Here is a 27,338-nt window from a genome sequence, read left to right as displayed (position 1 = left end):
CTCAGCTGCCAGTTAACTCCAGAGCATTTCTGCATAGTTACAAGATTATAATTGTTAGGGAAAAAAAGAGAAAGTCGGTATTTTAAAACATCATGATCCCTGTGATTTTTCATCGTTTGAACTTCACCTTTACCGCAGCTTGATTCTTCTTCCAGAGTTGCTCATTAGGTAAATCTAGAGAAAACAAAACCTTGGCTGTCTCAGCGATCCTGGACAGTAGGGACTGCAAGGCTATTCTATGGCCATCTGTTTCGCTGCAAGAAAGGTTTTAGAAAACCAATCCAGGCAGTTGATTCATTATAAAATAGACAGAAGTTATGAAGATAATCATGGAAACAAATCCTATGAAGAACTCTTAAGTCCCTGGCTGCTATTACAGTTATTTTTTAAGTCAGCACTGGCTACCCACATCACATGAATAATAAATACTATGTAAGTCACAGATGTAAGATAGGAATAGCTGCAGAGATCAGGGCCTTACCAATGGTTACATTTAATTCATATAAAATGATTGCAGTTATTTTTCTGGAGCATGGTTGGTGTGAGACAATCTCAGACTGCCTGGGGGAAAATGACCCTACACAAGAGCTCACTGTCTCAGAGGCCATGTGTTTCTCTGAAGATGAAGGCAAGCTGTGTGCAACTCTCCCGACTCCGGTTTGTGAGACAGGCTTTGGCAACAGAGGACAAAGTGTGGAACAGAGAAACTTTGTTGGTAGCAGAGGAAAGACTAAGGGAAGGCGCAATGCAGCGATTTTTCTCTAAATTAAATCTTTGATGCATGTCAGACCTTAGCTTAAGCACCCTACTAAGGAAGTCTGGAGCAGGAACCTCTGTCATCAATACCGGAAGATGAACTTTCATCCATACATTCCCTAGTCCTCTTTTGATTGCAGTCCATTAAACTGCAATTCATGTGGCTATGGCAGGAGACTTGTTATGTAGCCACACAGCATGCCAGGAAATAAACACCAATATGAACAAAGTTTTTCTCAACCTTATATTTTCAAAAGCACCTTACAGTAATCGGTAGCCAAGCAGCAATAAAGATTTTTAATCACTGTAGTTTCTGCTGCCCTGAAACTAAATACAATCCTATTTCATAAAAGCCTGTGGTCACTCAGGGACATCAGTTTCAGTCTGCTCGAGGCCTGTGTGCCCAGTCCAAATGCCTCTTACAGTAACAAATCCAGTATCAGGCTTTACCAAAAATAAACCAAAAATGTGATCTGAATGTTGAACTCAACAACACAACAGGGCTGGGGACCAGAAAGGGTGGGCAGCAAGTGTGCTCCTCTGCAAGAAAGTTCCTGGAAAAGTTTGCACGTGAAGGGGACCTCAGCTGTTGGGGCAGAAGTCTCAGCAGCAGTGTCACAAGGAACTCCTGGCATCCAAGTCAGACTTCTTCAGATGTTCATTGCCAGGTTGATGAACTAATATGAGAAGAAAGATCAACTTTACAATAAATTATTTCAGGCCCTTTTCCCTCCCCCTCCCTTTCCCAAATGAAAGGGAGATGTTCAAAAGCACTGCCTTGCTCTGAATTGACCCCATGCAGGGAAGAGGACCTTTGGTCACTAGGCTTTTATGCCCTCTCACTAAGGAGTGACCTCAGCCAGCATTTTCTGCGCTTGGAGGGAAGGAGGCAGAGGTCTCCAAGCACAAGATGCTGACAGTGGCAGTGATTTTTCTTGTATCCCAGCAGTCCACATGGGCTCCCATGTTTGTCGTGCTGGGGAATTCTTTGTGCCTTGCCCCAGGAAGCTTTGGGTTAGTGTAAAATGAAAACCAGCCCATGTGTGCAACAGGGAGGCGAAGAGAGTACAAGAAAATAACAAGCCTGTTCTGAACAGTACAAGAAGCAGAGGATGGACACACACAGGAGAATCTGATGTGAACTCCTGGGGGATTCAGGGAGAGTGAAAGACCCCCATGTCACAGTCTGCTGCTTCCCCCTTTCCCCATTGCAAGCTGGCACTCAAGGAAGGAAAAAGCAGAGAATCCAGAAAGGTCAATGGGAAGCTGATAATATGCTACAGGGCAAGGAATGAAGGAAATAGTGCAGAGGAGACGTAGTCAGTGCATGCACTGTAAAAGCCCAGCACTACTGAAATCTACAGCACATCCTCTGCATTCTCGTGGACATGGATGTCACCTGGTGCCATGCAGAAATACATTGGTTTTTACAAAAGGACAAAGCTCTAGAGAAGCCCCATCATTTTGTCAGTGTTTATGAAGCTGTGCTCATACCTCGCCTATATTCAGGTTAATGAACTCCTTGTTTTTCACACTCAGTGCTTGGAATACTCCTGAAATGAAAAACAGGACACCAGTGCTATAAATACACCTCATTCATATTCAAACATGAGCTCCCCAACCCACAACGCGGGGTGGCCGTGCCAAGGAGAGGGAGGGCCCAGCACAATCCCAGCAGACCACTTAGGATTGCTTGGTGGTGGTGGTAGCTGCTCTGATAAAATGAAGTCCTTGCAAGAGGAAATGTCTCATTGACTTAAGGCCTTTGTACAAGTCTCACTTCAGAACTTGACTTGAAAGTGGGTGTTCTGGATGTGCTAAACAGTGGGATTCGGATGATTTTCCAAAATGAAGCCAAGCAGTTTGCATTTCTTTATATAACTTATTTAACTTTTCTCTCTCAGTAGTTCAATACTTCTATTGCCACAGGTTGAACCACGAAGCAAAGAGAACAAAACAAAAATTATCACTCAAGAAAGCCGATTTTGCTTCTCATAGAGCAAGTTGCATTTGATTTGAATTTGGAGCCAGACTAACTAATGACACTTCAGCATTTATTCAGCAATTTTACCTATCTCTACTGCTTCTGCTCTGAAACAAGAGAGACCCTGTGCACAAATGAACGGACACATAGGGTGCCTCCAGGTACAGGGAGCCATATCTTCAGCTGAAAGAGGACAGGTTATGTAAAAGGTAGAGGAGACACCTGCGCCAGTGTATGCCAATGATCTCTTTGCATGAAGCACAAGCAATATTTGGACCTTGGAATTCTGTGATCCCAAATTAAGCTCATGGGTGAGCCACAGGAAAGGCTATAACACAGACTTTGCCAGCATTCTTCACATGCCTTCTCTGTTGTTGCAGAGTTTATGAAGCAGGCCCTATCCACATGGGGAAATTTTCCGTTAGCAGCAGAACATTTTACATTTTACAGGAGAAAAGCCATCCTAAAAGCAATTGCTAAACACAGCTCCTTTCTGTTAGCCATTCAATGTACACACTTGATCCCAGATATTGTGCAATGACAGTCAAAAGTGGAACATTTTTTTTTCCGAAGGGGAAGAAATTCCAGAGGAAGAAGATACTCACGACTTGCATTCTCCAAGCGAATTAAGCAGTTCAGGAAATCATCAAATTCAATCTGGAACTGTTCATCAGAGTATCGGAGGACAATCAGTTGCAGCAAGTGGTTGTTGAGTTGGTATCCTTCCCAAAGACACACACACAAAGGAAAAGTGAGCAATCTTGTAGGCCAGGGAGGAATCTGCAAATCTCTATTAACTAATCTTGAAAAACAGTTAATGGGAGAATACTTTATGGCACATACCCATCCAGAAAGTGAACCGATCACAAAGTTCTTTAAGCTTGCAATGAATAACATACTCTGAACAAGAAATGTTGCAGTCACTGCAGTTTATAGTCCATGCACTTTTTGATGCTTGAAGGACCATTCTGCCTCCTTGAAGTTTGGAGGGATTTCTGCAAAACTAGGTACTTTAATAAAAATAATTTGTGATGAAATACAAATGCATTGACTGCTAGTCATTACAAACATCTTACTCACTGTTCCTCCACCTCTCAAGTGGAGATGGACTTGTTTCAGGGTCTAACCTTGACATGTGCAGTCCTGTTTTGTTTAACAGAGTTCAACAAAAATGTAAAGATTGCTCTGACTGACTACCCTGCAGGGTTGGGGCTATCTGGGGCACAATGCGTCCACTCAATGTCCTCTCTAGGTGCCCAGGTCCTCTCTGATGTCTAGTCCTCCTTCCTGTTCAGGGGTACTCAGCCTGTACAACTAGTTGCAGATGTCTTCACCCACAGCCAATCTGCCTGATAGGTTTCCCAGATAAAATGCAGTGCTTGTCTTACCTGCAGCTTTAAGAGCACTACGAAGCTCATAGGAGGACATGGAGCCAGATTTATCAAAGTCAAATTGAAGAAAGATATTCTGTTGTGAAAGGAGCAAATGGAAATTTCAGTATTTGTATCTGAAAGGGAGGACAGACATGGCATAGAAAGGCAAGGTATTTATCTCTAACCATGTAGCATAAGTGTTTAAGAAAGCTGACAAGACTTTGGTGTACATCCAGTCTGATTTTGTAAAAGAGGAACAAATCTGGGTCTCAGTTCTTTTTGTCATATGAAACAGGTTGTTGCAAAACTTAAACAAGTACTGCCAAACCCAAGCATTCAAAAATTGAGAGCTGCCTTTCATAAAAAATTCCATGATTTTTTAAAAAGTGATATTATCTGGAAAGGATGTGTTTTTATTTGTCTTTTAACTCGTGACTGAGGCATTCTCTTAATCTTTTTTTTTTATGTTTTTTTCCATAGTCCTGAAGGCTAGAGGTAAATTGTTTAATACGAAGTTGAGATTGTCACTTGTTAGATCTAAGATCTAAGTAGTCACATTCATTATAAAACCAAGAGAACTGGTAAAAATGGTTTGAGTTTTGACCTAAATATTAAATAATTATTAAGCTGCAGAAATAATTATTAAGTTGCAGTTAAATTCAATCCTTTTAATGAGATGACAAGCACAATTCTCCCTTGGAATATGAGTTATTTAGAGTTGTCGTCACGTTCAGCTTAAAATTTTCCATCAGATATTTGTGGAAATCTTCCTACAGGATACAAGGATTTCTCAAACCCCCTTGTTAAAAAACAATGCATCTTTTGTTGAAATAGCTATGGCATTAGTACCCAGAAAAAGCATTTGCCATTTCTGATGGGATAGACAAGGAACAGAGAACTGCATATTTAGGATGCTTGGGTGAAGCATGAATTGAGGAGAAAATATTAATGACCATGAGGAAACAATTATGATGTCTTTATTTGAATATTCAGTCTGTGGCCTGATTATGCAAGCCTGCTTATTCTTACTGCCATATACAAAGGCAGAAATGTGTTTAAAATTAGGATCAACACTTTCCCAGACTTCAGTACAGTTGATTCCTGAGAGATCAATAACGGAAATGCAACAACTTAGGAAATGATTGTTTCCTACTAGTCATGAATCATCACTTTCTTCTGGGCAACAGCAGCAATGGAAACTCCTTAAATTTCATTTTGATTGGCTTCCTTATTAGTGCCCATTGCATTCTTTAGCCCAAACATAGTTGATTTACTTACAAAAATCTCTGTTATTTCCAGAAAACCATTATGGTTTAGCATCATGGAAAGTTTAGAATGTCTTTGACCATCCAAAACAAGCCCCCATACTTTTAAAACATTTGTTTTGAGTTAAATTCATGGTTTGTAAACACTCCTGTCCCCATTTTGGTCTGTGCATACATAATAAACTATGCAGGAAATAGCTAATGAAATGGAGAAACAAATACAATGAATAGAGTCACCTACTATCCATTTCTTCATTTTTTCCCAGAAAACTTTGAACTCATTAAATTCCAGTTTCCCATTTCCACTGGTCTGGTAATCTGAATTAAGGAAAATGATTTGTTACGTGAAGGTCCAAATTCTGTCTGAATTTATCTGTACTGTTCCTTTAAGCAGAAAATATGTTGCCTGGAAAGCCTATGGTGCAGCTGAAACCAACACTAGGGTTTCTCATGAGGTGCAGCTCAAGCAGTTACAGTTATGGCTGTGGCTGTGACACTTGGGGAACATGATGTGATATAAAATCACAGCTGAGCAATGCAAGTTCCATGGGAGAAAGACAGACAGATTGTTCTAAGTCAAGAACAGCTTTGGATGTAAATGGGATATAAATGATTCAGAGAATTGAATGACCTGATTAAAACAAATTGCTACTGTACTCGAAGGAGGAGGTAGTCAAGCAATGTACTATCCTGGATTTTTATCTAGGCCAGGGTCTGTTGCGATGGCTCAACCAAAAGTTAATGGGAGTTGTGGGGTGAGGCTGGCAAAATCTGAACCCCCATAAGGGTCTGAAAAAAATGTCTGTATAGCGGTTCGAAGAGGCAGTGATTAGATCTGTTTCGCCTTCCCTCTGCTTGAAGTAGGAGGGTCTTAATACTTACTTTAGTGAGTTACTGATGTTGTCCAAGCACACCTCACATGAAGGACGGGGCATTTGCTCCAAAATGCTAAATAAGGAACGGGCCTATTCCCTTTCCAACCACCCTTTCTCCTTCCCCTTTCCATCTTACTTGTAAGGACCAAGGCCTTGCTCAGATGGACATTAGCTCAGCGAGCACTCACAAGGGTCAAAATGTGCCAAGCAGGGTCTAGCTAATGCCTGCTGTTATTTAAGCACCTACACTGGTGGCATTATTGAGGCCACCCACAGATCCCAGGGACATTATCACTCCCGCAAAAAATCTGTCTTTTTACCCAGCCAGGTTCTTCTTCCTGGGGTCATGTAGAACTTGCCACCCCTTTGTGCCACTGCACGGTGACTGTAGCTAGGGAATTTGGTGGCATATGACAGGGAAGGGACTCTGCCAGCATTGACTTGGGTTTGCATTCGTGTCATTTTGCTCGTCCATTGTGCTCTAAATGCCACGTCCAGAGTGTGATGATTGTGTCTGTTTTCATTGTGCTTCCAAAGCAGATGAAGTGATGTCTCCCCATTTATTCAAAACTATGCAGAGATTTGCTTGGGAGCATTGCAAATTGTGGAAACTATTTAGTTATATCCTAAATAGTAAACCTAGGACTGCTGCCATGCTCCTGAGTTAAATGCAGGCCCTGGCTCTGTCCCAATGCCATGTAAGGATGAGATGTGAACATGGAGCAGCTGCCTACTGAAGCTTGGTTTTCAAGGGAGGAAGTTTAGGACTGGTCCCCTCTTTCTCTTTGAATATGAATGGTGACTGATCTGCACTGAATTTTAATATTATGGATGTAGCCTTACCAGGATAAAATTTTGTCTCTCAGTTTTCCATTAGAAATATTTGAGAGGATGTTACCTCTGTCATGGACTGGAGCAACAAAAGCAAGACAAGAACTTCTCAGCTGAACAAGCAATACATAAACCAAATGTTAGATACTTGCTTTGTCAAGACTGTACCTGTTTTGTCTCACATGTTAGAAAATTGTTTATGAGGAAAGCACGCTGCAAAGAAGAGCTCTACCTGAGGAGAAGCCATGCTAAACAAACTTGAAAGGCACCAGAACATTGCACAGGACAAATCGGTGGGGAAGTACCAGGGCTGTGAGTCATCTCACCTAATGCCTGAGTAGTCATTTAGCATCTCTCACAGTTGTAGGTGCATCCTGAACAAGCATAATTACCCCATCCTCTTCACTATCTACAAAGGAAGTCTAGAAAGCTAGCTTAGATGTAGCCACCTACACCACAAATGCCTAAATTTGGACAGAAAACTCTCACCCACATGTATACTTCCTGGAGTTCCAGGATCTAGCTGAAAGACCAGATTTTCCAGCTTTTGATCCGGTGTCAAAAACCCCACAGTTTTGATATCAGTAATTTTCAACACTCTGCTGATCTTAATTTCTGGTCCGTAACTTGCATGCACAGGCCTGGCTGGTGAATTTACCCCTCCAAACAACAGACTTTTCTTGAGTTATCTCTTCTAGGCCTTTTTCAAATAAACGACAGCTTGAAAAATGCACTGTTCTTTACAGAATGAATTTGAGTTTACTTTTACAGGTGCTCAGCATTAAAGCATCTCCCTCTAAGCCTTGAGTAGAAAATGGTGTGTCTTGAAGCTCCTAGCCCTCAATTTCTGAAATAAAAATCAGGGTACAACTTTCACATAACTTTTTGATTTGGATAGTGTTCTGCCATGATGTTACTACTCTGGATCTCTGATGAACGTGACAAGTAATGTTATGGACAATTATATTCAGTATTCATTTAGCCTCATAAGCACTTATTTGAAAGGATACATCCATAAGAGAAATGATATTTCGGCATGAAATGAGACTTAAGTTCTTGAATTTGATGTTCTTTGCTGAAAAAGGACAATAATAAGAAAGAAGTCATTGGGCAAACCCGCCTTTTATAAACTGAAGGTTGAAAATAGAATTTCCTAAGCAGAGATAGAGTCTTAGTTCCCATTGTCAGAGGACCTGTGCACTGGGAGATTAAGACTATAGAGAAACTATAGTCCAGACAGAGGAGGTATTTACTAAAGACATGACAGGAAACACTGCCCTTGTTTCATAAATCAGGAGATGAGGTTCAGAGAGCAACAGGTTTTCCACTGTACAAAGGGCCTGTAGCAGCCATGAGCTATGTCCAGGTCTTCCAAGTCCCAGCCCAGTGTCTGTTCTCCACAGCAGAGCAGGAGTGGAATGGAGACCTGGCCTCACTGAGCTGACCTGGGTTGTGTTGGAGGTAGCACAAGCTCAGGGTTAGACCATGGACCAGATGTTTTCCTGGCTCTGCCCTGGCTGGCTGGAGGACACCAGGCAGGAGTTATAACACAGCCTTTATTTTTCCATCTGTAAGTGAATTTGTTGGCAGCTTTTAAAGTTCTTTACAGCCCTTGAGTTTATCAGCACTTACTTTTTTTTAGTACAGCATTCAGAACATATTCGAGTTCTTCTGCAGATATCTCCATGTCCTAAAGTAAAAAAATAAAATAAAATTATAGCATCTGTTACTTGAATGTTTCTTTAATTAGACATACCAAAACCTCAGAAAACACAAACATCGCCCATCTGTACTTTATTGCAACTCAGGATAAGAGAACCATAAAAAAAAATACCAGAAAAGGCTAAAAACTAAAGGGTTGGCAAAATACAGGAGTGCATAAGGCTGTCTGAAGGAGATCTCAAGCAGGAACCATTGATTAAAAAAAAAAATAAACTGCAGCTGGACACTGAGCCATGTAGGCTTCCTCAGAGCTTGAGTTCTAGCTTTGGAACTCCTGCTTGCTCACCAAGGACTGCACCCTTCTTCATCTAGCCACAAGGCATGGTGACATCTGGTGCCCAAACAACACACTACAACTAAACATACTCCCAAAATACACATTTTTTTTTTTCATCTGGCCCTGGGTGGGAGCAGAAGTGTCCTCTTTCTTTCTACATCTTACTATGGCCTATAAGGGGTTTATACTCACCTCTCCTGAAATCTGCTCAAACAGTGCCCGGAACTGTGTTTCTTCTTCAGTTTCTTGTGGGCTTGGGGTTGGGTTTGGAGGCTGAAACATCAACCACACAAGTCATTATAAGAATTGTACAACTTGACATTTCTCTTGCACACAGTCCCTTTGTGCATCAGGGTACCATAATACATCTTAAAATAGGGGTACCCTTGCTCCTGAACGTTGCTAGACCTGAGGCCTTCCAGCCATCTAGCTGTTCAAGGGGAGTCCCAGCCCCTAATTTCCTTCACCTGGGTAATTGCATAGTACGCGATTGCCTTGGCTATCTCAAAACCAAGAGCCTTCATCCTGAAAAACACCTCTCCTCTCATCCCAGCCCTGCACCGCTGTGCTTCCCTAGTCTTTGAACAACCACAGCTCTACTGAGCAGTTTCCAGTGGCATCATCCAGAGACCTCTTGCTCCTCTTGAGAGCACCTGCCAGAGGTGGCTGCACTTTGGCACATTACTCAATTGGAGCACCTTCAACCAGCTGAGTGTCTCAGTGCAGTCACAGGGGTGTAGAGTTCAGGCTTCAGTCTACACCACTGAGCAGAAAGATGCAATAGTGTAGAGTCACTGCCATAGTTGGGATGGCCATGTGAACAGAGAGCAGTTCTTGGGCCAAAAGATGGAGAAAAAGAAGGCAACAGCACAACACAGGAAGCAAAGAACTGGACTTTGTTTTCTCTACCCAGAGAAGATACAACATGGGTGCTATTTAGCGTACTGCCAGCAGAATGGTCGTGGTGACACTGCTTGGCCACTTACACGTTTCTGACTGTATGTATGTTCCTCGTTTCCTTCTGCTCAAGTTTGGATGCAGCCCCCTAATGATACCAGGAGAGGTGAACAGATTTACTTTGCTACTGAACATGGCCCTGAGATCTCAGAAATGGAGACACACTTGTTAACTGGTCCCTGGAGGACAGTTTTACTAAAGAGAGATGCATGAGATCTTGGCTTAACTTGTTTCCACGGGAAAGTACACCACAATCAATGGCTTATTTGCAGGAATACACTTAAACAGGGTCTGACTCAGACTCAGCTGCAATTAACGCTCAGCAGGCAAACCAGGCCATTCAGAAACAAAAAGGATGTAATCATTTCAGCAGGCACACGTGTATCGAGCGTGCCCTACCAAGCCCTGCGGATATTGATAAGTAAAATATTAATATTTTGTATGCAAAATGAATGCAGGTCTGAGGAAATTCTCTTGCCTTATATTTTTTCATAATAAATAGAATTTTAAAAGATGTGAATGGCCACATGCCTCCCTGATGTTCACGGGTGCACTTTCAGAACACCTGTGGTGGCTGACACCCGCCTCCAGTGCTGGCTGACGCTGACTGCCTTGAAGATGATGCAGAAGCATAACAATTATGATTTCGATTCTTACAGCTTTTTTACCATATTCAGCAGAACTGACTGTTTCAGTTCACAAACACAAAGCTGGCAATTGTGTAACATTCCTGTGAAATGAACATGTTTTAGCCAAAGACAGTAAAAGCAGTGTGTGCTGGCTTCTGCTGAGCTATTCTCTTGCTATTTTAACTCTGTAGACTTACCTCAGGGAGATCAATGGCAACATTTTCATCCAGATCCCTGGAGAAAAGAAAACCTTATTCAGTATCTGAAAATACTCAACATCTGCTTGGGGTGGAAGCTTGCTTGTTACATTTTCCAGAGGTGAACGATAAAGCTGCATTTTTTACTGAACATGTTAAGTTTAGGTAAAATTCATCAGACTATCAGATTTTTGCACTGTTTAAATTTTGGTCTAAGCCCTTAAAACAGAGTCTAAGTAGGATTCAGGGAGGGCACAGCTGTGCATGCTGTCTGCTAATCTCATTCTTTATTCATTGTGTACACTCTTTTTCCTCAATACCCCTTTTAAAATATAAAATTGACATTTGGACAAACTTTGAGAGTAAACAAACACTGCCATATTCACAGATTACTGAATAGTATCAGGCAGCCAGAAACTCTACTTTGTCAAGCTTCCAGAAGATTCACCATGGCAAGCCCTATTTCCCCAACTCCTAGACTCCTCTCAAAAAAAGTCAGGTTTAGCAAAAATGGTGAAATGCAAAAAAAAAACCATCAGGAGCTTCCCATGCTAGGGCTCTGTCATAGGACTGGGAACCCAGCAGCCAGATGCTCCCAAGAGAGCCACTGGCCCCACACATGGGCAAGTGCTGGAGGGTTTGGGACTCACTGCTGACTTACTCAGTGATGGCCTTCTTCTCGGAGAAAATCCTCAGGCAGAAATCTGCCTCCTTGTGTGGCTCAAACGTGGTCGGAACAAGAATGTAATCGCCTGGTGGTAGCTTGAATCGATTGGATACTTCCCTTAAATTTATGTAGGTTTTACTCCTGGCCTTGGAGGGATGGAGAAGATTCACCATGGCAAGCCCTATTTCCCCAACTCCTAGACTCCTCTCAAAAAAAGTCAGGTTTAGCAAAAATGGTGAAATGCAAAAAAAAAACCATCAGGAGCTTCCCATGCTAGGGCTCTGTCATAGGACTGGGAACCCAGCAGCCAGATGCTCCCAAGAGAGCCACTGGCCCCACACATGGGCAAGTGCTGGAGGGTTTGGGACTCACTGCTGACTTACTCAGTGATGGCCTTCTTCTCGGAGAAAATCCTCAGGCAGAAATCTGCCTCCTTGTGTGGCTCAAACGTGGTCGGAACAAGAATGTAATCGCCTGGTGGTAGCTTGAATCGATTGGATACTTCCCTTAAATTTATGTAGGTTTTACTCCTGGCCTTGGAGGGATGGTACCTGAAGAAGTCTTTGCCCAAGTGTCCATCTCGTCCAGGGCTCTATGGGTGGAAATGAAGGCAGTGTTGCACTGGCTGTTGTCTGCTGGGGGTCATTCTTGCCCTCTTACCAATCATGGTGTCAAACTTTGCCTGGCACAAGCTTGTGCCCTGATCATAACCCTGAGTCTCATCCCTTCACTCGAGTGCCTGCAGCAACCTATGTCCCACCTTATGGCAAGGACCCATTATCGGTGGTCCTTTCCCACCCAGAAGGCAGTCTAAGAGGACATGGGGACATTGGCTTCCTGCTTAAACATTCCCTGCCATTGAATATCACCATCCCAGGTGGGGTGTCACAGAGCAGTGACAACAGATTTCCCAGTCCCAGCCTCACTATCCCAGGTGGGGTGTCACAGAGCAGTGACAGCAGATTTCCCAGGGACAGACACCCCTGTGTGACATGAGCACCAAGAGGCTCAAAAGAAGCAAAATCCCCTCTCTGGGAGCCAATCAGGGGATGACAGAATCATGGGGCCGAGGAGTCTATCCTGGGAACCCACGGCCCCATGGGGACTCCTAAATCCTCCTCTGAGAGGATTCTAACCCAGCCAAGTCAAAATTCTCTGTGGGTCTTGATGTAACCGAGAAAATTATTTTAAGAGCAACTGCCCTAAAAATACATGATGACTGGCAGGGGTACAAACCCAGAGAAAGATGCTAATACTGATAGTGTGGCTACTGCACTATAAAAGCAACAGAGTACCTCATAAATAGAGTAGCCGATGGTCAGCATTTCAGCGCCAAGCTTCTTGAGTTTACGGCGATCCTTTTGCATCAGCGCTGCTATGAATGTGCACTCATCTTGCCCATCGTCTTTCTCTGTCAAATGCAGCTTGATTTGTGGATTTGTCCAGAAAGTGTCTGCCAATGTAAAGAATACCAGAGAATTTCTTGCCTCAGAATAATAACACCATCCCTACTACCGAAAAAAAAAAAAAAAAAAAAAGACAAAAAGGACAATTAAGCTGAGGTTTTGCTAAAATTTGGTTTTTCCATTAGCTGTCATGCTTCTTTCCATTAAGCTCTGCAGAAAATAAGCCAAAGTCCTTCATGGAACTAGGTGCAGAAAAGATTTTAGGCCTGATATTTTATTAAGTTACCATGGTTTAAATAAAGTTGCTAGATGGGATTTTGCTAAAAGAACATAGCTACAGTGATCCCATAGTGCTGGTGCCAGCCTGGAGTAACACAGTTCAGATGCGTGATGTTGCTTCAGAACCACATAAACATGGTGGTTGAGCTCGGTTTTCGTCTCATTTTACACTTACTGCTGCAGTTTAGTTGACTTATTTGGAGCTAGTCCTGCTCATGCAAATGTAAATGAGAGGCAAATCAGATCCAACGAACTTGAGAGCAAAGAAAGCAGCTCTTTTACCACAAAGTCCCAAGTGGGACCATATGAACATTTGTCCCTTTGGCTGATTCCTGCTAGTTGAGACTCAGCTTGCACCCACGATTCTGGCTATGGGGTAACAGAAGAGGTGGCTGAGGGTGGATAAGGACTTCAGTGCCTGCTTCTCATTTTCAAAGCACCATTTATTTACCTAGAAAGTTTCTGCATCCTCCTGCAGTGGATCCCCGGACCCAGCTTCCCTGGTGGATGGTCACCTCCCATTTGTGGACAGTGCTGTCTTCCAGGGCATCTGGAGTCAGGTTGCAGATCTCAACCTTATCAAAATGCACTTTGAAGTCTTCAAATTTCATCCTGAGCAAAAGACATGGGAATGAACAGACAGTCATTCACTTCAGTGAAGGATGTTCAACAGAAGTACCTACAGTGTCGCATGGCCAGATCACCAGCTTGTGTGGATCTTAACAGTTTCAGTGACCATGGAGATATGCCAATGTACACCAGGCAAGAATCCACTCACTGTGGTGTAAAACACAGGCAACACTATTGTCTAGGTCTGATTCTGACAGCTCTTACACCCTTCTTTTACACTATACCTCCGTTGATTTTATTCAGTTACAGCTGAGTATGAGATGAAAAGAAGTAACAATGGCACAAAACCTACTGTGGAAAGAGGTATTTCACCAACATCATCCTGGACTTAATGTCTGCATCTATATTGCTAGAGAGCCAACCAAAGGATGGCAGGTGTCTGTGCAGGAGCCATGCCTGCCCACCAATCCGTTGTGTGTTCAACACCAGCTGCATGACAGCACTACAAGGGAAACACGGTGATGGATTAGCCAAGCCACGGCATGACTAGCCTGTCTGCACTGCAGTTAAGGTCACATTTGGGCCTCTGCTAAGGTGCCTAGGATCAAGTTGTTCACCCTCCCTTCCTCTGTGGGTGCCTGGGACCTTGTCCTAGCAAAAACATACACGAAATGTGAGGGACAAAAAAAGGTGTGTTTGGACTTGAGTAGCAGTTCCAACCTGCCTTTGAAGGTGGCATGAACACTGCTGCCTGCTACCGTGTCAGGAAGATTGCGCTACATCTATTTTATGCCCAAAGTGAACACATATACATGACCATGGGGAGAAGGAAGTAAATGCCGGAATACAGATGTGTTTGAGTTTTGAACTCTTGAGGACCTAATTACTTTGCTACACACTATTTCTAGCAGCAGGTTTCAAATCAGGTCATGAAAATTACCCCAGCTTTTCAGTGAGGGAAGTCAAGTCACCACCAGGAATGGTGAATAGACTGGCTGAAAGTCCTCAGCGGCTCAATATAGCTCAGTCTCCACCTCCTCAGCTAAACCGCATCAGCAAGGACCATAGCAGGAGCAAAGTGAAAGCTGGAGAGAAGCATCTATGCTCATCTCTTTCCTCATCTAGCCATTTTAATGTCTTTAGGGATACATCATATCCATTGCTCATGCAAAGTGTGTATGTGAAGCCTGATGGAGAAACCATCAAGGTGTGGCTTAGAGGGGGCAAAGGGGCAAACGCTCCTTACAGAAATACACACAAGTCAAAAGGCATTAGGAAAAGTAAGTTTGATGGACTGGGTGGAGGGTTTAGCTGGTATCAAACTTGCCTGACTGGTTTTGGAAGCATTTCTTATCTTCTGCATATTATTTTTGTCCATTTAACCCCTTCAGTGAAAATTTCAGTTCCAATGGGTTTTGTTTCTGCTCTGAATGGCTGAGATAGTGGATGAGGAAAGACAACATTTCTCTAGGTATGCTAAAATTCATTAATTTTTATTTGCCTTCTGAGGACTTACTTAACTATCAGCTTAGCTCTGTTGGACAGATGACTTTTTCAAGAATTTCATTGCTCATTTGATGCCTACTTGCACATTTGTACCTCTGTTACATAGTCAGGCTTTAAGTCATGCCCTGTACTGAGAGATTTGCGGGAGTTACTTGGGTTCCAGGTAAACTCTGTGTCTCCTTTCCATTCACTCTGTAAGCTCCAGATGTGGCCAGATCAAAAACAGAAAAAAAAAACCCAGAACACTAAAGGTTTTTGGAAAAAATGGAAATGTCCTACTGCATTTGCAATGTAAGTAGCAAAATAACTCAAAATATCCTATGTAAAAATACCTAGATAATGGATCGGTCACTGGACCTACTTCTCTCCAGAGCTATTAAAGTTTGGGATAAATAATTTTATCCAACTTAACATCCTGTGTTGTCTATTTCAAATCACTTTTCAGACCTAAAGGTGTACTTTGGTTTAACTTGCAAGAAAAATTTGGAATAGCCCCACTGCATACCTTTCTAGATTTATGTCTGCATAAAAGAGATGAGCATCTGGCCCTAGAAAATATGATCAGTGTTGTCAGTAGTGCACAGGATGGTTGATATAAAGGGGGTGATTGTGTGCAAGTCAGCCATCTGCTCTGTCTGAGATTGTGAATTTGGCATGAAGAACTCTTCACACTTCTAAAGCAATTTCCACCACTTTTTTGTCTATTTCATTTCATCTTTTCTTAAGCCTTTCCATCATTTCACACATATCTTAGTGTTCTTTTACTTTCTGTAACAAGTACTATTGCTTTTCAGGACTCCCCTCTGTTTCAGTGAATGCCTAGTGTCAGCCTTGAAGGCATTTCATGGGTGATACAGTGCAATAAAATGCTCTCTTCTGTAGATCCTGCCTTTGTTCACAGTAAGGATTTAAAGGGTGTTATATTCATGGCATATACACAGGATTTGAAATATGCTAATGCTATTAACTAAGTTGACTTTCAAAAAGGTTTTGTTATTAAAATAGACATGTGCACACATGAAACACACAGAAAATCAAGTGAGCATTCTACCAGCACTCTCCTAGGAGGAAACTGAGCACATCCTTACTTAGAGACTTCTCCTTTATCACTCATTTTGGCTACTTGCACCTTGATTTCTCATTAGAGCCACACACTTCAAAATCCCGTGCCTTACCAGAACTCTCCGTCATCCAGCGCTGCCTGAGACAGGCGTTTCTGCTCCGACAGGCTGACAGAATGCCACTCTGGAGAGCTGCAAGAAAACAAACCCAAGCTTTACTCTAAGTATGTGGTGATTAATTTCCCCTGGCTCAAAATGACTGGTTGGACACAGCAGCAGGCTGCTCTTCTTCCAGATGTGTTGTATCTGAGCAGCACACACACAAACACGGATGCCTTTAAGAGGTTTCCTGCACCCTGCTGTCACTTCACATGGTGGCAGGGACCCAACTAATGTAGCTGGGAGCAGGAGAGTGCCAAAGGTCCCAAAGCTTCTCCAGAATGGTCCTGCATGAGATATTCCCTGCACTCAGAGTTGGGATTGTTGTCACGTGTTGGGGATGGGTATAATAGGGCTATTGGTAAACCTCAAGGTGTTGGTAAATCACATCTCTCCTAAAATCTGTTATCCATCTGCAACACCATCTCTTCTTTTAGGCTTGTCAGTAATTTAAGGCCAGATGTTCCTTCAAAATTGAGTCAATGGGAACCAGATAGGCTCCTTTCCCTGTACAGAGAGATTTGCTAAAATAACAGGTTCCAGGTAAAGTCTTCACCTCTATTTCACTCACCCCGACAGCTCCTGCTGTTTTGACCTGGTAGGTCAAAACCAAAGAAAAACCTGTTTTTTGGAAAAACTGGAAATACCCTACTGTGTTTCCAATCTGACATGATAAACAGGGATTAGCAGGCACCTTATGCTGAGGTTTTTAATTCCAGAAACCACTGCAAAATGTTAACACAACTTCCTATATTGATCTGTGAGTCCCCCTGCATCTTGAGTTCTAGAAAACCTCACAAGTGCAGAATCAGAGTTCTGCTCTGCAGAGACAGTCTTTTCAGTAAACAGCCTGAATTGCCAGATGCCTGTCCTGATCTTAACCTCTCAATTTTTTTTGAGATTTAATCACTCATTATACACACCAATTATCCACATTTTTCTTTTTCAAGTCAACAAACAATCGGAGCTGATGTGGAAGTATTTAATTTATTTCTGAGTCATGTTAAGGACAGGGACATGCAAAGTAGACCTACAGAGGACTACATCTCAGTAATTTTAAAGGACCAGCTAGGTTATGGTTTCTCTTTTCTACATCTGTGTCATAAGAAACACTTGGTAGAATAAACTGAAACAAAAATGAAGCGGTGCATGTGTGCAAAAATATATATAGAAGTGTATTTTTTGGGGGAAAGTAGTGTTGGTTTTCACTATATAATCTTTTTTTTTAATTTTGCAATTCTGTTTCCTTTGGTAGTAAAAACAGACTGGTTTTTAGACCAATCCTGTTGTGCCTTCCTCAACTTTGGCAGGTACTTAGAGGGGGTTCTACAATATCTGTTTTCAGTTTACCTGCAGCAGGGCAAAATATGGATGTTGTGTTACAAGTACAACAACAACAGACTTGCCGAAAAAATAAATTAAAAAAAATCACTCCAAATCTATATTTTTTTCCAGTCATGAGTGTCTTAAAATTAACTTTCCCCATTTATATTAATGCATGATTTTTCCTAATGCTAGATTTTGGGGGCTAAATAGCCTTGACAGTGTCCCCTTGATTGAGTAGCTTTGGAAATACTGAGGGTGATATGTAACATGGCAGTAATACTGTTAAGCATGTGTAAACTCTTGATTTAACTTTCTGTGGGATATCTGGGGCTGCAGAAAGCTGGCTGTGGAGCAGCAGCTGGGATTTAGGCTTTGCAAGACCAAATGTATGTGTATGGGGTAGCTCACGCACTTGTCACTCCAAGGGCCATTCCACTCAACCTGTCCCCAGGGGTTCCTTATCCTTATGAGCTGCACTTGCCGACCCCGATAGCTCACCTGGGGAAAAAGGAAATAGAGAAAATGTCAAGTGTCAGTAGCTAGGAAGCAAGTCTCCAGCACATAAAGGCTGGGCAAGCTGCTGTAACAGCTGGGAAAAAGGTACAGACTGCAACAGGAGATGTGGGAGGGAAAGATGGATGGGAATTTGCAAAACTTTCCCAGGGTAACTCCCCGAATCACCTGAGGTCAGGGGACACCCCCTTATCTTCTCCCCAGGTCTCTCCCTGCTCCGCGCTGCTGAACATACCTCATCGATGCCAGTCACGGAGTAAGCATGGCCCTTTATAAGGCCAAAGGGGGTCTTGGCTTCTGACTCAGCAGCACTGTTGGTCTGAAATAGGGGGAAAAAAAGTGTGAATCTCTCTCTCTTCAGAGTGAGATTGCAAGTAGTGCCACCTGGTCACTTCCAAGCATCAGGTGGGAGGTCAGCGGCTAACAAGTACTATGAACAGGGGACTTGTCTTTCTGCTTGATGCAACAGTGCTGGTGCAATGGTGTCCTTTGAGGAAAGGAAAGGATTTTATTTATTTTTTTTTTTTAGAATTGTTCACTCAGAGGGAAAATAAGGTGATTCCAGGCTGAAATACCTTCTCTGCCCGTGTGATTTTGTATCAATTTCATTTACATTTCTGGGATCTCAATCTAAACTTGCATTGAAATGTAGTTTCTGTCAGTTTAAGGGTTGGGGAAATGTGCTCTCAGACCAAGATCAGATGTTAATATGGTCTCATTTCTTGTAAAAATACATTGATGGAGCAGTGATGGCAGTGAAGGGTATTCTACTCTATTTCAATGAATACTTAGTTAGCCTTTGCAAGCAGCAAAGCCTCATCAGGAGAGAAAAGGAAACTCAAATCAGAAAAATCTGAACCCCAAAGCTGAGGGTACAGTCTTGAGTAAAAGAGAGAGCTTGTGGGAAATCTCTGCTTTCAGTCAGGCAGGCAATGGGTTTGGGTCTCCCTCAGTTTGGCCAAATGTTCAATGATGAGGCTCTTGGGCAGAGGGTGAACGAAAGCTTCCTTCCTTCTGCCCCAGTCTGGGCACTTCTCTTGCCTTTGTTATAACTGTCTGAAAGGGAAATTAAACATTTTGTGCTTGGTGGGATTTTCCATTTGCTCTGAAACATTTTTCTCCAGCTGCTCTTTCTGGTGGAGAAACCCTGCATACATATATTTCAAACCACCTTTCCCACTGAGCACAGTGAGCAAGGACCAGAAGATGAAAATTGTCTTGAGTCCCCCAAGTCCCCACAGGTGTTGTTACAGAATTCAGGGCTGAAACAAAGCCCAATTTTGTAGTCTCTAGAACCAGTAAGCCCTCAAAAAGCTATGGCCAATTTAAATGTTAAGTGACCAAATAAGTCAGGAAATAAAGTTCACTCTGTCACTGAGTGCTCATACTCATGTCATTATTGCTATAAATACAGTGGCCATCACGTGCTGAAAAGTGATGAATCTTTTTCTTTTCTTTTAAACAACTGTACTAAGGACTACATTAATACTATGTATCTATCAGCTCACAACTATTATTTGCAGAATTAATGCATATCCATCTACTTGTCATTCATTTAATCAGATTTTAAAAAGTAGGTATTTTAACACAGAAACCACAAAACTGAGAAGATCCCATTTCTTACTTACATCAATAGAGCAGCCCACCATTGAGCACCTTTTCAGAGCTTTCTCCAGGATTTCATAGAAATTGTCAGGAGCCTTTTTAACTTCATACATTTCTCCTACACCCCCAGTGAAATCCTCCATGGCTTCTATTGTACTGCCTCCTTTCAGAGCCTCGTAGCTGCCGTTGAGCCTGGAAAACACATGCTGATCATGAGACATGCTTTCAAAACTTTGAAGATAGATATCCATGTTTGAGAGCTTTCTCACACGGGTGTAAAATCGCAGCAATGGCACTGAAGCCAAAAGAAGTACCCCAGAATGCACCCAGGATCTATGGGAGGAGTACTGGGATCATTCTGCTTTCCTTCTTAATTACATTTTTAAGTCATTCATTTCTCCACATCCTTAAAGCCTGCAGCTTTTCTTTCTTTAGTGCCAGTTGTCAGGTTGGCAAGGACTGAATAACCTTGCGCGTCAATGGCTTGTTACCTGTCAAATCATTTAAAAATTCAGAGTTAGCCAGAAACATCAATTGAGGTCTCAGCAGAGACACAAATGGCAGGATTCAGGCTTTGGTATCAGCTAGGGTTGTATCTAATGATGTGCTGGAAGCTGGACCAGCTCACAAGAGATAGACATAACATCTTTCGATTACGGCAGCAGCAAATGCAAAAAAAAACCCCCCACCACTGACAAAAAGTACTGGGTAGAAGCTGTTCACTTGAGTTGTGAATAATATATGTACAAATCGTGGATAATGTATGCACAAATAGTGAGTCACGTATGCTTAGTCACTTACTTGGCATAGGCTTTCTCTAGTAAGGCACTCCAAAATTCATTGTGTTCAGCTGAGTGCAGGAAAACCAAACGGCCTTTGAAGGTGGGTAATCGGTCATCAATCACGATGTCCAGCCACTCGTTGTGCTGCCAGAACTATGTAGAAAGGTTAGGGCACGAGTTTGCTGACTGCATGTCATTTCCTGAGTGTAGGACTCTGTTGGCCTTATTGTACTTCTAACTGTAAATTACCGGCAATCTTAGTCTTGATTGGAAGTCATAGGTATATCGTTCATTCCCACTATACCACAATAGACTGTCCTGAAGGAAGGGTAATCTATCTTAAGGAAAAACTAATACTAAAAGTGTAGAGCTGTACTGTAGCTCCTTGTCTGGATAACGTCACTCACGTAGGTCACCACGTGATCCAAGACACCTTTAAGACACACACATATAACAGATCGAGACCAACTCCTTTAAGTCCTTATATCCTAAGTGGGGTCTGTGTGCCCAGGAAAATGTAAAATAAGTTCTAAACCATATATCTCTTCACAGAGCAGAAGTGGCTATGTGCGTGCCTGTGGGACTGACATAGCCCTCTAGGATGCTCCTCAAAACACAAACAACTGTGTAGGCACAGCAATCCCTGTTTTTTCAATGTCTCCCCTATAATAACCAGCAACTCCACTGCAAAATACACCATGACATGTAATGATCAGCTGCTCAGAAATGAGTTCATGCTATGCCAGACGTTCATCTTACCTGGAAGTGGAATATTCCAGCATAATCCGGCCCAAAGTTTTGATCCAGCGGCACCACTCTTGCTAGAGTTTTTTCATTCAGTGTAAGAGAAGCTATGGCTGCTAACAGCCAGCAGTCACCTGTGAATCCAGAAGGGAGAAAAAAGCACTAATTTTCTTCCCTTCAGGAGGAGAAGGTGGTGGTATAGGGGTCAGAGGAGATGTTATGGAAGTTAGCTGCCACCCCTCCTGAAATCCAAAAGACAGCCCATGTGTCCCCAGGAAACACACACCTGCCCAGCCAGGGCAGAGACTGTGCTGCAGCTGGACAGTCTGCAGTTGGTGCTGGTGGACAAAAAGGCTCCCTTGGGCTCACAGTACCCTCGTGTGGGGATCCTGCCCTGACTTTGAATCCTACTGTACCGGGATGGTCCCTGGCATGGATGGGAGGGTGCTACCGAAGAGGTGTCTGTGGGCAGGGTGAGCATGGCCAGTACCTTCAGCTTCACTGCTCCCACCAGTTCAGGAGGGACAACAATCCTCTCATGTGTGAGGGTGTTCTTCCTGCTCCTCATGGGGTGTAGGCATGAATGTGTTCACCCAGGGGGAATCACTCACCGAGATCCCCTTGGCAAATGTCAGTTCTCGTGGCTCCTCCAAGGATAAACTTGGGGTCTTTCACAATGTCCTGAGAGGGTGGGAGAGAGACACAGAAACGACTCAGAACATGCCAGGAAAATATCACCACCACTCTGAGACTGGATGTGCAGCACAGTGTGTGCCACATCAGCTGTATTATTCTGGAGCAGTGTAACCACCACAAAAAAACTAGATGGGGAATCTTCGCTAATTAATTATAATGTAGAGCAATTAAAGAATCAACTATCCTCATTTTTTTTTCATAATTACTTGGCTGACAATTAAAGGCTGGCATCCTTTATTCTTCTGTAGGCAATTGTTAAAGTATCATAGCACATCCTGGTCCAGAATCTCAATGTTAGGATACAACCCTGGCTAAAGGGGATTATTTTGTTTGTTTGTTTTCCAAAATGATTGGAAAACCTAAAATTGGCAATTAACCTTTAAATGCACTATTAAGCCATTTATTTATCTGCAGGTAATACCTGGTACATACAGTGTCTGACAATAATGAGACCATTTCCTCCTCAAATGAGCAAACAACAAAGCTAGACTCCAGCCTTGTTTGTTTTACCAAGTTAGTTTTTAGTAGGAGGTAACACCACCCACCCTGTGTGCTCAGAGGTCAGAGGGACTCCTGCTCATGGTGGCATTCTTAAGCATTTATTTGATTGTTTTAGTTCAATTACTAGTACCTCAGCCGGATAGAAAAATTACAAGGGTAAACCAACAAATGTTGCAGGAATTCCCCTTTTTTCTCACCTTTGCCATGAACTGTAAATTGAATTTAGAAGACTGAACAGAATAGCAAAGGGAAGAGGAGGGTCTCTCATATATTAATAGAGAATATGGCTGTAGTTAATCAGTCTGCCCTGATGGCATGAAGCAGACCAGACCCTTCTGCATAAGCCACAGGAGCTTCCAAAAAGTAAAAAAAGTTAAGGGCGGGGTGGGGGGAGGGAGTGGAATAGAAGAACACATTCACTCATTTAACCCCTGCATTGGCCTAGGAGACTGAGTTGCTTTGGTTCACAGCACTGCATTTTGTGAGGCCATCAGGGCAAGGTGCTGGTACTTTTGTTCAGCTTTCTGCACTTATTGCTGAAGCATCTGCTGCTGGCCACCACTGGAGCCAGGACATGGTCCCCAGTGAACCAGCACTGCTCCTGCAAAGCTCTCACTGCAGAAGTGATTTTCAGGAGGAAGCTGGTTTACATATTTTTTGTTTGTCTTTGCCAGGGAGGGGGTGACGACCAGGATGTGCCTCAGCCACAGTTGCCCTGGAGGAGGTACCGCAGCACGGTGGTGTCCCCAGTGTGTGGAGCAAAGGGAAATCAAACAGCAGCCCCTCCTTACCTGGCCCGCCTGCTTGTTAAATACACTCAGTCTGGTGGGGACTGGACATGAGCAATAGGAAATGCAGCTCATTGCCTTTAGGCATAAATATAACAACAGCTGATAAGGTAGCTCAATTTTAATAACATGCCTTGTTTTAGCATCATTGCTCCTGGGGAACACAATTCTCGTGGCAAGAACTGTATTTAGCTGTTACCAAGAAACTCTGTTTGTTAGCAAGGGACGAGATAAAAACCTTTCCACTGACATGGGTCTGAACATTAGATTGATGGCTCATTGCTTATTACACAGCTCTACAACTGACACATGGAAAAATATTTTCAATCTCTTATGGCTAAAGCAAACAAAATAATAATAATAAAATCAATAAGAAGGAATTGAAAGGATTTCGACTGGATTCTCTGCTACACAAAAGAAGACGACACCACAGTTTTTGAGTGGATGTTGCAAAAACAATATTAATTTTAAAGGGATTTTCCGACTGGATGGTATAATAATGTGTATCAAGGCTTTCATGGCATGTTAAAAGACAAAACCCAGAGGTGGATTTTGCATTCACACACAGCACAGAGTAATTCAAGGATTCACCTGCACAAGGATGTTGCTTAGAAGTAGGGACATGCAGCCCTCAGAGAGATTAAACAAGGTGATCCAGGACTCTCCTGATACTACATCAAACCTATGTTTCTTTAGACTCCAAGGAAAACAAATTTCATCCCCTGCACCTCTGTTTCACATTCGTAGCAGGGGTACATGGAGATCTAAGGAAGGCTGATGCTGGGGCTGTTTAGGTGTTTCTGTGATTACATTTTTCTGCCTGGTTCCAGCAGACGGTACCTGTCATGCTGGTTGCCAGTGGCTGAAATAAGAATTTCCTTTCTATTTCTTCCTGTAGACCATGGGTTCATTTGACACTGATAAAGAACATTTGTCTTTCCTTTTTTGGGTTGTTTTTTTTTTTTCATTCTTTAACCTATATGTCTAACTTTCCTAGACGCTGAGCTGTTGAATTTATCACAGTAATTTGTTTAGATATAAATTAAGAAGGAAAAAGGAAAGGGGAAGGGAAGGGAAGGGATATACAAAGAGAAAAGGATCTTCTATTTTTCAGATTATCAAAAAATTTTGATAAATTATAGTTTCAAAGGTCTAATTTGTAATGAAAAGGGATTTCTACACAAAATCATGAAATATTTTTCTGAATTTTAGAGCACTTAAGATTTATGCAGAAAGTGAGATATTCAGCTGCAGATCCATGTAGCACACGTTGTAGTGGGAGATTTACAGATTAGGGCTAGCTGAGAGTCTTGTTCACACTGCATATAAACATGCAGCTATACGCATGTCGAAATAACAAGAAAGTCTCACTAAGTCATTACTAAAGATTAAGCTCTATCAGGGTGTAAATCTGAAGACTAACATTATTTGACCCTGAAATCTCCTGCGTGTATTGTGCTGCACTTCATTCAAGCTACTGTAAAATCCTGGTAGGAGAGGCAGTAAAACCAGTCGCCGTGAAAAGCAGTTTGAACACAGATACCCTGCAGAGAGGCCGTGTGCTTGTGCTTGCCCTCTCCAGCACCGCAGCTTTGTTAGCTGAGCCATGGCATCTAACCTGGCTCCAGGCCTTTATCCCACTTGCAAAGTAAAACGTGTTAACTTGAAATGGTGTTACTGTGCCTCTATTTTGCTACTGTTCCTGAGGGATAATAGGGATGAAACTGATTTAGCTCAAATGCTGAGGAACCAGAGAAAAGCATAACCAAAACCTTGTCCTTACACATCCTCTCAGCCTCCCCTGAGCTTTATTTCTCGCTGTGCACCTCACAAATGTTCACCGTTTTGCATGGTGGGAATTGGAGCGTAAAGTCAGATCCTGTTCCAGGTAACTTACTCATCCTGGAAATGTTTCCAGTTCAGCGTGCAAAGATCCTGAAGGAGGGAGTGACAACTACAACAGACAGACCACTCTCTGCTGTCCCTGGGTACCACACACAAGGACACACAAGCTCTCAGCTGCTCCTGATCACATTTTAAAGCAAAGTTTAACTCCTGTGAAGCCCCAAATGGAAAAAAAAAAAACAACACACAAACCAGCATGTAATGGCTGGCCAAAGAAAAATCATACTTTCTGATTTAGTGTCACAGGCACTTGCATTTTTTATGCCTCACAGCGCTCCAGAGTCACCACACCAAAAGCATCTCAGCCCCACAGCCCTGCTCTCTGTGCTGGGGGGCAGCCCCACAGCCCACCTGGCTTTTGGGGCACAGGTAGGCAAGGCAAGTAGCAGTGTCTGCAGGGACTACACTTATCATGTGTAGGGAACTCCCATTTTTTCATAGCTGAAACTTACCCAGGAGTAATAGCTTTAATTCTGCTCTGTGGCAGCACTATGTTAGCTGTCAGATGCTGAGGTATTTGAATGCCTATCACTGTGGACTAAGTTAAGCCAAAATTTAAACCCTTTTTTAAGCTCATTTTGTTCTCTTTGTCCCTTAGTATCAGTGCTGCCAAAGGAAAGTTTTCTAGTAAGGGAGAAGCTTTTAGACTATGAAGAAAAAGAGAGTAAACACCAGTCATTAGCAAAGAAATGAAATGTAGCCACAAATTTTCCGTGGCTATTAGTTACAGTTAGGCGGGGAGAATAAACCTGGAGTGATGTTGGGTTTGTGATCCGAGAGCATGTGACTAGTGAAGCTTCAGGCTCTTGCTGTGTTATTAATGATTGTTATGCAAGATGCATTAAGAGATACTCATCAGGCCCTTGGCTACTGCTGAATGGCTCAGTAACCATGGCATGTATTCGTAATCTCCCAGTGTTTCATGATGCAAGTGAGCAAGTAAAGTACGAAGGTCTCATACTCTAAAAGTTAAAATGTCTGAATTTTTTAGTTTAACCTTAATTATGAATTTCCTACATTAATGACATGATTTTTACATAGTTAGAACATCATAATGTTTTTTACCCTTAATTCCTTGCATGTCCTCTTATTTTCATCTTAACATTGCTATTGTTTGGCAATAATGCGAGAGGAGGCTGATTACAGGCTGTTTATGCACATACATAAATATACATGCATAAAGTGTGGCTATGCAACGAGCTACATATAAAACATGGGGTGAAGTCTTCCAAGCCCTCTCATCCCACAGCTTGAGCTCTTTGTGGGTGACATCCCCATCCCGTGCCGCTGTCCCTGAGGTGGGGAAGGGTTTCCCTCCCCACCGCACTTTGCCTCCACATCTCCCTGAACGTGCCATGTCTTTGGTGAGATCCCAAAGCACAGCAATGTCTGTGATGACTTTTGGTAGGATGAAAGGAAAGAAAGGCACGTCCTCCTCTGCACAATGTCATACTCACCCCAGGCCTCTTCCAGATGAAGGGGACAGGCGGCTTCTCACTGAAGAAGAGAGAGGAGTTGCAGGCGGGAAAGTCGGGGTCCTCAAAAAGGACCCCCCTGCGCAGGCAGTCCTGCTTCAGCTCCTCGTAGGTCTTCCCCGAGCTGGTGGTGGGACGCACAGCCCCGGGCACTGCGGGCAGCCTTGGCTTCGAGTCCTGGTGCAGGTAGGGCATGGCTCCCTCCCTGAGACAAATCCCTGGGGACCTGAGGCTGGGCAGGCAGTGGGGGGCAGAAGGCAGGGGGGGGAACAGGAGGAGAAAGAATAGGGAGCAAAAATACCCCTAGAGGCTTGCCAAGGAAAAGGGGGAGGAAAGGAGTGTGCTGTGGGGAAGCCAGTGGTGTCCTCCAGCCCTCCTCCGCCGTGTCTCCTTGAACTGCAGGGCGAGACTGACCTCCCTGGTGCTCCCAAGCAGCAGCAGAGACGAACACCCTGAAAGCAAACAGGGAAGGAAAGCGGAAAGCGGCCA

General features: G+C 43.0%; 1 protein-coding gene across 3 annotated transcripts; it reads right to left on the bottom strand.

Moving 5' to 3' along the window:
* Positions 1 to 986: 986 nt before the first annotated feature.
* On the bottom strand, positions 987 to 27,338 carry CAPN9 (calpain 9). Of its 3 annotated transcripts, XM_014951270.1 has the most exons (21): positions 26,832 to 27,335; positions 22,096 to 22,165; positions 21,500 to 21,618; positions 20,760 to 20,893; positions 19,982 to 20,150; positions 18,589 to 18,672; positions 18,253 to 18,338; positions 16,470 to 16,547; positions 13,670 to 13,830; positions 12,829 to 12,986; positions 12,069 to 12,125; positions 11,528 to 11,679; positions 10,867 to 10,903; positions 9,276 to 9,356; positions 8,717 to 8,774; positions 8,095 to 8,159; positions 5,620 to 5,688; positions 4,129 to 4,207; positions 3,346 to 3,462; positions 2,251 to 2,309; positions 987 to 1,433 (listed from the first exon to the last, which is right to left on the bottom strand). In XM_014951270.1, exons 1-21 carry the CDS (start codon positions 27,042 to 27,044, stop codon positions 1,407 to 1,409), a joined length of 2,073 nt encoding a protein of 690 aa, XP_014806756.1. In that variant the 5' UTR covers positions 27,045 to 27,335; the 3' UTR covers positions 987 to 1,406. The 3 variants fall into 3 exon arrangements, 2 of the variants coding, with proteins under 2 accessions (XP_014806756.1, XP_014806757.1); XM_014951271.1 differs by lacking the exon at positions 11,528 to 11,679 and having other exon boundaries at positions 11,917 to 12,125; positions 26,832 to 27,337; XR_001413053.1 differs by lacking the exons at positions 987 to 1,433; positions 2,251 to 2,309 and having other exon boundaries at positions 5,616 to 5,688; positions 26,832 to 27,338.

Source organism: Calidris pugnax, unplaced genomic scaffold (assembly GCF_001431845.1).
Source record: "Calidris pugnax isolate Ruff unplaced genomic scaffold, ASM143184v1 scaffold24, whole genome shotgun sequence".
NCBI classification, from domain to species: domain Eukaryota; kingdom Metazoa; phylum Chordata; class Aves; order Charadriiformes; family Scolopacidae; genus Calidris; species Calidris pugnax.
This window is presented reverse-complemented; position numbering and strand designations above follow the sequence as displayed.

What these genes read in the sequence shown, in the direction of transcription:
- CAPN9 (XM_014951271.1), bottom strand. Translation starts at nt 27,044, where the DNA reads ATGCCCTACCTGCACCAGGACTCGAAGCCAAGGCTGCCCGCAGTGCCC. An exon ending in AATGGCCCTTGGAGTGACAA is followed by an intron (nt 16,548 to 18,252) that starts GTGCGTGAGCTA and finishes GTTTTCTTGCAG; the next exon opens with CTCTCCAGAGTGGCATTCTG. An exon ending in TAGTGCTCTTAAAGCTGCAG is followed by an intron (nt 3,463 to 4,128) that starts GTAAGACAAGCA and finishes GTCTTTGGGAAG; the next exon opens with GATACCAACTCAACAACCAC.